This window comes from Melanaphis sacchari, unplaced genomic scaffold (genome assembly GCF_002803265.2).
Source record: "Melanaphis sacchari strain LSU unplaced genomic scaffold, SCAv2.0 Contig7_pilon_pilon, whole genome shotgun sequence".
In the NCBI taxonomy this organism is placed as follows: domain Eukaryota; kingdom Metazoa; phylum Arthropoda; class Insecta; order Hemiptera; family Aphididae; genus Melanaphis; species Melanaphis sacchari.
The window spans coordinates 925,687-936,956 of record NW_020271560.1 but is presented as its reverse complement, the minus strand read 5'-3'; the positions used below and the strand labels follow the sequence as shown (position 1 = coordinate 936,956).

Below are 11,270 nucleotides of genomic sequence, written 5' to 3'. Positions count from 1 at the left end.
AAATTATTGATATAAAATGCCTATTATTTAAATATTTTATCATGATTATGATTATTGTTGTTTTGTTCATTTGGTGTCAATTAAAACTTAATAACTAATAAAAATAAGTCAAAAACGTTCTAAGTTTCCTTATTATTATTTGATCTATATTTACTATAGGAAAGAATTAAAAATATATTTATATAATTGTAAAGCCAAGAGAAATATTGTATAATACATAACTTTATCAATTTTATTTTATTGTTATATGTTATTATGTCTATTCTATTTCGTTTAACATTAGTATAACATATATTATATTGCTTTAATCGATCACACAATATTGAGTTTAACCATGATTATTACTGTTTTAAAATTTAATTTCTTACGACATATATTATAATATAAAATATGCTGTAAGAATATATAATATACATAATAGATAGTATAGAATAAGTATTAATAAGTTTATGTTTAATGATAACGTAATTCAAAAACAATCAAATAAATATAAAGGTGAAAAAACATTTTTTTTTTTTCTAAAACAAATTAGCATTAAATAATTGGTTGCAATTAAACAATAAAAACTTAACAGGGTTTTCTATGTAACTCGAATAATATTGAAATAATAATATATTCAGTGGATTCATTTTTTGATCCCATCACATATTTAAATGTTTAATTTTAATGAACATCTAGTGCATACGATTTTTTTTTTAAATCGCTTAAATTAACTATTCTATTTTTTTTTTTTTTTTTTTTTTAATTCCATTAAATCAACAGTTAAGCTCCTATTAATATAAAAGGGCATAAATTAAACAAATTTCAAACATACAATATGTTACAGTATGTTTTTTTTTCAATATTTTTTTTGTCGATTTTCCAGTATTGTTATTCTAGCGAGTCCGTGTTTACATTTCACCAAAGATTCCAGCAAACGTTTTCCTTAAATTTTTCATCGTATCTTCTGTATCGTCCAATTGTCCTTTATTTTGCTGCGCCGGAGCAAGAGTCGGAGCTGAAATTATGGAACCTTGACGGCTCAGATTTGCTTTCACCGGTTGACTAGACTGATGGCCGCTGGTGACGCTACTCTCTGAAACTACGAATTTCATATTTTATACTATAAATCCTTCACGAGTTATATCATTTAAGATTTTGACTAAACATCTAAGCTAATTTGTCCTACCCAAAGAGTCTCGTCTCGCCAGAATAGCTGTTGGTTCTTCTTCTTGTGTTTGGGTGACTGCTTGAAGATTCATATTGGCCAAAACTTGTGTCTAGTATAATAAATTTTATATTAATAAGCATTTAGTATTTAATAATACATAACGCAAATTTACTAAAAAAAACAATTTATAATAATCACTTGGTTGGTAAATGCGTTTTAATTTTTTAAGCGTAGAAAAATTTTTATTTGTTACATAATATTAAAGTTGATACATCATAAAATTAAAAAAAAAGATTATTATTAAGAATGTCGTATTTTTTTTAGTGTGTTGAGAGCAATTTAAAAATTTAGTATTTCACATACTTTGTAAGATTATTCATTAGGTAATAATGTAGGTTATAATTTATAACTCAAGTAATAATTAATCTATTAATGAAATTCTACGAGATATCGTGGATAATATTCGTACTTTTTAGTTTTATATTAACTAATAAATCAAATAACGCTTAAAAACAAATAGGTTTTACCGAATGCAAATTTTCTATGTTGTACGTTTGTAAGACAGAAAAAAATATGTAAATTTTTTTGGTGTCCTCTTAACAGTTTTTTAAATCTAATATTCTTAGATTAATTTAACATATTATTATTGAATTAAAGTAAATTTTAAATACTTCTAATTTTTCCATGATCAAATCGAAAATATATTTTCTATCTTCTTCTTGCTGATTTCCCAGCAGAGATAATGCAGAGTCATTGACGCCAATTATTTGTTCTATTCCATCTTTAGAGACAACTACTTCCAATGACAAAATATCCAAACCACCAAAAAGTTCTGCCACAGAATCCAACCAAAATTTATATCTTTCTAGAACTTCTGTTTCTTCCAACATTGCTGAACCAACACACGATTTCCAATTGCCCGATATGCTTTTACGCCTGAAAATAATTTCAAAATTAATTAGTGAATTAATGTTATATGATCACAACGCTTTTTTATTTACATCAATGCTCTATAATGAGGTCCAATTTTAGTTAAATGAAGATCGTATTTGCTATCGACAAAAGGTTCGGTGGTGCAGTACGTTGCGGCAACAGATACAATTGATGTCATATCTTGGAAGTCGGAATTATTTTCGACTTTTATTTTTCCAACGCCTCCATGAGCGTGCCCGACTTTGAGGACCACTGGTAATTGAGTGGCTACAGACTGAAACGCAATATTATGTGCCATTATTTATCCATTGTTACTACTTTATAAAAATATATAATTTATTTACCATTTCACCTGAACTCGGGTAGAAAGTCTGTTCGATCAACGGAAAGTTTTCCTTGCCCAATTTTTTTTGAAGTTGTACCAATTGTCCATACACCCACGGTTTATCCTGAAAATATTAGTAATTTATTAATATGAAACTAAATATTTAAAAATATGACTAAAAATCAGAAGATAGTTGAAGATTGGGTTATGATTTGTTTTATATACGAAATTAATGGGAAGATAATATATGGTAAAAAACCAATAACTTCAAATATCATATATTTTATGATGTTAACTTCAACATTTATGTAAGTTTTTTTCAAAATATAATTAAGAAAAATAATTGAAAAGAGTTCTGATAGTTTAAATATATAAAATAATTATCATTATGGTTTTATTTATAGTTTCGTTAACCTTTGATTATCAAAAATAAGTTAAATGCAATTTTGTGAATCATGGAACAGTTACTTATTACGAGTACTTACTAGTATTAAAAAATAATAAATTTGATCATTAAAACTTTAATCGTTATTTAAAGAATTTTGGCACAAATTAGCATAATATATATGTGAATTCACAATGGTCAAATTTTCACTAGTTCTGCTTATAATAAAATAATAAATTATGACATGATGAGTGATAGAAAAATGTCAGAAGTCAACGCTGAAAGAGATTTTCGCACCTGGAAGTTGTACAACGAGTGTAGAGAATTGATGCTGGGCACACCGCCGATGTTCAGTCCCAACAAGACGTTTCGATAATCTTTACTGGCATCTCTGACGCTCTGCCGGCACAGGAAGAAATCCGGTCTGAACGAACGGACTACCCGAGAACCAGACGGTGAAAGTACCGCCATGCTGACTGTGCATCCTCGTTCTGCGCTCGCGGTCACCGTTAAGTCTTTTATGTCCGCCTGTTCGACGTGTATCTCAAAATCACCAAAGAACCGTTTGCCCCGGAAGTATCTAGACCTATGTTAAAACCAATAAACGGTCATATGGAAAAAATAAACAAAACAAACACGCCTCACCAATCAAAGTTCTCGTCGTCCACCACAAGTAACGTTAACAAACGGTCTTTGTTCACTCTCTGCTGTCTTCGTGTTGCTGCCGCATCTGTAGACAACCCATTGGGTAAACAATTATAAATTTAGAGTATAACAAAAACAATAATATTATTCATATTACAGAAAAGACTTTTAATAAACACCAGTTGCTGTTAAAAATCATTTGAAATGGATACACGCACCTCAAAATTCACTTTTTAATATGTTAAGTACGATTGATTCATAAATTGGAAATATTTAAAAACTAATTTTAAACTACTTATTAGAGTTACTAGTATTCAAATGTCATATTTCATGATTGATAAAGGCATATGGTTATACGATATTAAATAGATAAACAATTTTATATACCAGAAAATCTAGAGTTAGAAGGTCATAAATCATAATATTGATAAATAAAAACCAAATTTTCATTGTTAAAATAGGTATATTCAATTTGCATAAAAAAATGATAAGAGATTGAAAAACTTAAATGAAAATAACCGTACAAAAAATAACAATAATAACATTTTGGTATGAAGTAATATCGAAAAAATAAATAGCACAATCAATGTTTTTCTTTTCTTTTTCTTTTTTTGGCATTAATTTTGGTATTTTAAATAGCACTATTGTTAGCCATAAAAGTCTTCACTTTTCCTTACAAAATGGGTTTAGTTAAAAATTGATAGACATGTGGCTTAAACTCTTAATCGCAACTATCAATCAACTCGATAATATGCATATTTAAAACATTTTACACGACATATTATATATACATAACAATAATACCATATAATAATTATATGAATTAATAAAATTTAAAATAATGCATGTTTCATGTTTTAGATTCCTATCTGCTTCATTGTTGTTTTTTTATATTATCAGACACTTTCTGAAGGACACCTAATTTATGGGGTAGGTATAGTTTTTTTGTTATAATACGAAGAAACATGTTTAATTTAGATGTTGAAAATCGTATTTCTACCTTTGTGGTTTTAATTAAAAATTTATCACTGCTTAATAAACTAGAACTAATAAAACGTGTTAAAAAAATTGTTTTTAGTAAAATATGTTAAACTTATGGTTTATAGAGATTTTTTTGATAGTTTTTAGTTTTTAGTTATAATTTATTATATTTATATACAATTTAATATTATTCATATTAAAATGTCTATCAACAAAAGGGAAAATAAATTTAAGGAATTATAATGCGGGAAACCTATTTATTATCGAAGTACATAGCTGCTGTTTTTAATTCGAGTTTATAACCGTGTTATCTAAAGTAACCAGCTGTGTATTTTTAATATAGAAAAAATGTACGAATAAAACTTTCTTTTGAAACATTTTTTTATCTGTAATTACGTACACGTCAAGGAACGCGTATCGATTCAGAAAAAAAATTATATCACTGTTTAACTATAAAATATTAGCGAGCGATACGAATTGAATGAACATTAAAAATCAAACTATTTTACTGACAATTATTTAAATACGATTTATAATCCCTGTGTTCTTTGTAATCGAAATATTTCGTACGGGTTATTATATGTACAGAATTTAATACCAAGAATGGATAGAAAGAAAACTATTATTTGAAAGCATTTTGAAAATGCTTTTGTATGTAGTTTGATTGGTAAGGCGTTTTAAAATATATCAAAAGTGATTAGCATCACGTGCACACTATTGAATGTAAATTTTTGACGTGGCTTTAACATAAAAAAACGTTATGTACTCTAATATTATCCAGGATACAAGTCAATACTATTTCGTTTATTTCAAAATATATAATATTATTTACTAACGCTACTTAAAATTGATAATCACGTTAGTCTTCAAAACGGAGATTGTTATTATTTATTATAATGAAAATACTATTTCGAGAGAGCGTCTTTAACACTAAATGCTTAGTGTAGGTACTCGTTCGTTAAATATATTTTGTGATATCGATTTGTTTGGAATAAAAAAAAAAAAATGTAATAACTAATAAAACATCAAAACGTTATAGTGTAAGTATTTAATTTAACGTATAACTAATTGAATTAATTATTAGTCAACCACTTGAAAACGTCAATGTCTAAGTAACTAATATACCTACTATTCGTTTTTGAATGGTATTGTATTTTTTATTTATACTATCTGGACAAAGGATAAGATTTAACCGCATTAAATATACCCTTGTCATCCGTATAGGTATTATAAAGCATGTACGACGACGTACGTAATGTATTATTATTACTATACAAACACTTCGAGTATTTACTGCAGTGTGCAACGCTGACCACAAGAATTTCAGCAGATCCATTACACAGTATAATTGTATGAAGTATTTTGACCTAATAGTGAGTTGGGTAAAATTTGAGGACAAAGTTTATTAAAATCTAAGTATTACGGATGCTATTTATAAATGTTGGACAAATGATTTATATTATGCAACTTACATATTATTTTATATACAAACCGATTAGATATTATTTAAACAAACTATACGATAGTGCAGCATAATGATATTTTTTTAAATTTTCAATAACATAATATATAAGGTGATTCAAAATGTATATTATAGTCATTTGTCATATGTATAAATATTAATAATAAAGAAAAATAAATAAGAATTCAAAGCTTAGGTGATTGGAGTAGTAGACCAACCTTATACAGGGTATCTCCATACCACTCTACTCCGCTCACCAAAACTTAAAATATTTATTACTCATAAGCTACTCGTTTGAAACTTAATTTTTATGTATCGAAATACTCTTATAAAAAATTCTTTATAGTATGTTTGTAAAATAAGTTTAAAATTCAGTTTACATTTCTAAAATGCCTCCATATATATAATATTAAAAAAAAAAAAAAATTAAAAATTATTAATCGTTTTAGATTTTCTAAATAATAATAATAAAAAAACTTGTATCAAACATTTGTTTCTATTATAAATATGTATATGATAAAATGGTTGTAACATACATTTTGTAGACCTCTATAGCCTACATATGAAACCTTTTTCGAAAAATAAATAATTTACTCATTCCATTTGTTTTGCACACTAATAGTTATTCTTTCAATGAGTTGCACTATGACAGTCGACAGTTATATTTTTTGTATTTGATTTGATAAATATAGATAAACAAGTAATGTGAAAAATGGTAAAATGTACTTTTTTGGTATTTACAGAAAAATAATATTGCTTACGGTGACGATGAGTAAACTTTTTACTAAATCGTCGAATTAAATATTGAAAAAAAATCATCGTTTTTTTGAACTCTTAAGATAAATCATTGTATTTCGATTAATTATATGAAAAATAATAATTATAGAGAAATAAGTATATATTGCCTACTAGAAAAAGTGTGAATAATTGAAATTCCCTCTTCATCCAAGAAACTTGGCTTTATTTGGTATAATATTACAACGTGTGTGGATTACGTATGGTCGATACTTACACTTGATGTCGTTGCTTATCGAACTGGCCTTCTCCTTAGCCGCGTCCGTCAGTGATTGGACACGCTGTAGTATCGAGTCTCTCGTCTTGGCTGGACTGGTCGGTGCGCTTATGGTCCGGTTACCCGGTTGCTGTTGCTGGAATTCCAGTCGCATGTCCGCTGCCTCGGATGCGGGCGTGGCGGCTTGCGAACGCGATGGTTTGGACGCGTACTGCCGCTGTTGGGCGCGTTGTTGTGACTGCGCCCCAGAAGCCGGCGGCCGGTCGGTGGGAGCCATCGAAGGGTCGGCATCGTCTGCTTCCGAAGATAGGTCTCCCGAAGAGAACCTGTAAAACAAAGTAGTCGTATTAAGAATTCGTGCGATACAGTGACCGTTTTGTTTTCGTTTTAAAATCTATTTATTGATTTTTTGTGTTATAATATGTATATTGTATATAGATTATTTTATGTGTTGGTGACTCTAAATAATTTGTTTTCGTCTGTTAGGGAGAGGGAAGAGTCACGGATATTGCAGTGGCTTGAGAAAATCGATCTGAAAGTGACGTAATGGCTGGAGGAAAATAAGTCGATAAAAACATATTTATTTATTTATTTTCTAATTAAGGGGTGATATCCTTTGAATAAAATAAAATAAATAAGATATAATTAACAAAAAAATATGTATATAGTTATAAAAAAAATAATATTAATGATAATGATAAACTCGATACAAAATTATAGATTAATTAAAATTAGTTAAATAAGAAAGGAGGTGTCTTCATTGTCAAGCGATATTAAACGTCTCATTAATTTGTTTTTAATATGACAACTTTTGAATTGGAAAATATGATAATATATAGGTAAATAAGTAGAATATTTAATTAACCTTAAAAGTAAATAAATGGTAAGTGAGCAGTAAAGTCTATTACATTGAATAACAGTGCTCTTAGTTTAACATCAGTCTACGGTCCGCTAAAGAGTTCTAAGCTTAGAATCTATATAAGACTACATAATTATCTGAGGGAAATCGAATGCCTAAAATAAAACTTATATATCTTAATAATATAAATTTATATATGTTTTTATAATTACAATACATAAATATCATATAAATTTTAAAAATTTGTCATAATTTAGCGATCTCTATATTTTACTCGTTTATTTTATTTTGTAATTGTCTCCAGGATAATATTATGTTCACTAAAAATCTATATATGATAGTGTGGTACAATAAAATTTTAGTCGTAGCATCTAGGACACCATCCTCTTAAGATATCATTGCTTAATGAGTATCGTATTTTAAGAAAAATATTTTTATGCTATATGAATAATATCAGATTATACTGTGATAGTGTGATGGTATTTTCGCTCTGATGAGAGAAACATTAAAGTACATTATGATTTATGGATGTACAAAGAAACGTCATCTTTAATCTGGAAAAGTCGAACACACTGGTACAATAGTATTTAGCGCGTAATAAATTACCGAACATTAGTCATTAATGTCATGTCGCTTCCCATTATAACAGATTATGAAATCTGGAATTTATGCTTCAAGATCCTATAATAATTTTCTTATTTATGCTAATATATGAGAGTGATTAATTTTCCGTTTAATCGTCAAATCTGTTGTGACTTTTATAAATATATATTTTTATATACATAAAAATTTAACAAAAATGAATGAGTAATGTACAGTATACACATCGATCTACATTGTTGAAAAAATACCTAATTGTTATTGAATTATTGTTTTTATTACTGTATTTCTTATACATTTTTATACTTAAGTTCTGAATTTAGTTAGTAGTGATGTAGTGAAGTTTTGTAACTTTTATGTCATTAGCATACTCAAAAGTTATTTATGAATATTACACTATATGGTATAGGTTTACTACCAATTTATAAATATGAATATGACATAGTACGGTTTCATATGGTATTTATGCGTCATAGCTCGCCATTCGTTCGAATTTCAAATACACATTAAATATAAGTTATTTGCATAATACCAAATATTCTGATTATCTGCTGGTTTATGAAAACAAATATTTTATACACATATAGTTATTAATATTATACCCATTGTTATATTATTATAATGAATTAATATATAAATAGCTAGATAACGAAAATAATATTTACTATTTTCTTGTGATATTCATTGACTTTAAATTTTAAAATTAAATTATAACTCATAAAAACATTAAAATACAAAATATAATTTTCAAATATATTATTAATGTTTGATAACTTTACTATAGATATAATGTACAATGAACTTAGATCCTTAATTTTATTTTAAATCTATATTATTTTTCGGGCACTAGTCCAAAATGTACTTAGTTTATTTACAATATTTTTTCCAATCATTGAAAAGTAATATGATTGTGGTTATAACTTACACGAATACTTCTAACCAGCTATTTTATTTGAATCGGTTTAAATAATGAATTAAAGAATTTGAGATTATAAATTTAAAAATGTATTTGTATTTTTTATAAACAATACTAACTGTATTGTTTAGGTATGATTTTCACACACATTTAACGAAATAACTATATTGACGAAAAAATGAATGAATAATCTTTTTATCTCATTAGGTTAAAATAGTATAAAAAGTTAATTTTTGATTTTTTTTTCGATTTGATAAATTATGTTTTAAAAATATAGATAGCTTATGAACGGAATGGGTTGAACAAATTACAAACAAAAACCACAGGCGACTCGTCCATGTAATACGTTATTAAGGTTTAATTTATACTAATCTTTGTTTGACCCATACCCAGATTAATAGACGCAGTGGTATATAATTTCTGAAATGTAAGAGAATTAATTTAAATTTTAAATCTCATTACATGTATCTGTCATTATAGGTGTTAGTACTGTGACTGTACATAAATTAATTTTGCAAGTGACTGTACATAATGGCCCAAAGTTACTGTTTCAAAAGGTTTTAATTTTTAATTTTGAGATAACGTTGAAATGTAACAATAAAGGCAGGTAGCTATGGCAAAAACAAAAAAATGATTGTACTATGTTAGATTCGTACATAAATTATTCAAACAATGTACATTTTGTTAGGTTTTAGAACCAACCTTTAAGTGTCAAAGAATCGTTTGCAAAACAAAATATATAGTAATGAGTATTAACATAAAAACGCACACTGTATTGCTTTGAAATAATTATTTAGAAAAGATTATTTTTTGTACAGATCTGATTTAAAATGTAATTATTTTGCCGTATTATTAATGAAAACTAGCTGCGATTTTTGGGAATTTTAACTTATATTACACGTATGGGTATGATTACATTGTAAAATTATATCAGTAAGTACCCAAAACCCATGAACAAAATTTTTGTTAAAATATGATGATTGGTAGGTAAATTATTCACATTCAAATTCAAAAATCTTCCATCTAGAAGTATAGAGTATAGACATAATTCCTAGTTCAAATAATTATACATACTTTTTTTTTTTTTTTTTTTTTTTAATTGATGTTGTTATGTATGAGACTTTTACTATAACATTAAGTCACTAAGAAAAAGTAGTCAAATTTTATGCCAAAATGTATATCAATAAAATTTAAAAAAAAAATAAACTACACAACTTTTATTTAATCTACAACTAAAATATATTATGTTATTATAACTACAATCTAAAAGTTACAATGTGATATATGTTAAAAATTACCTTCGTTTCAAATAATTGACATTGGTGGTGAAAGATTGTTTGAACGTTGAGAATGGAATTTTGACTGATTATTTGAACACGGGTTTGTATAAATGAGAGAGCTAAGTACGCTCTCGTAAACAAACTGAAATCGAAAGGGATTATTTTGTTATCAAAAATAATAATATTAACTATGATTAACTAAATTTTATATATTTTTACCTTGCTGTATTTATGGTATTTATTTTTTATTTTTTATTTTTTTTTTTAGGGTTTGGAAAAAAATTTCGGACGTGTAAAACTCTCGTATATAAATAGGCGTCAACTGCACTTACACGCGTTTTTCACTGTGTCGGCGGTAGTAGCCGATCGATAGCTACACCGACAGATGCGACGTGCCCACTATGCGACCGCTAACCCCTGGTGGTGATTTCCAGAACAATTATGCGGAATACGGGTGTAACAGTGAAACGCAGTCCCCGGGACGACGTACAGAGGGTGACTTCTGGAAAATCCATACAGCCATAGGGAAATCGAATTGCTGCTATTATATAAGACGAGGCGGGAGTGTGTGCCGTTGGCGGAAAACCAAAAGCGGCGTGAATGGGGTCCCGATTTTTTGTTTAAATGACCTACATGTATAAACATATAAGACAAAAAATAAAAAGTAAAATCAGGGTGAGACGATGTCGACCCTCAATCTTATCTATCTTTTAAAATATACA

At 27.4% G+C, this 11,270-nt stretch overlaps 1 protein-coding gene across 1 annotated transcript; it reads right to left on the bottom strand.

The window, feature by feature from the left end:
• Positions 1-840: 840 nt before the first annotated feature.
• On the bottom strand, positions 841-10,920 carry LOC112601717 (synapsin). Its single transcript, XM_025349465.1, has 10 exons — positions 10,768-10,920; positions 10,567-10,690; positions 6,894-7,219; positions 3,439-3,523; positions 3,091-3,379; positions 2,428-2,532; positions 2,152-2,357; positions 1,822-2,086; positions 1,169-1,259; positions 841-1,081 (listed from the first exon to the last, which is right to left on the bottom strand). The coding sequence occupies exons 3-10, from the start codon at positions 7,168-7,170 to the stop codon at positions 891-893; spliced, it is 1,509 nt and encodes a 502-aa protein (XP_025205250.1). The 5' UTR covers positions 7,171-7,219; positions 10,567-10,690; positions 10,768-10,920; the 3' UTR covers positions 841-890.
• Between the last annotated feature and the right edge of the window lie 350 nt (positions 10,921-11,270).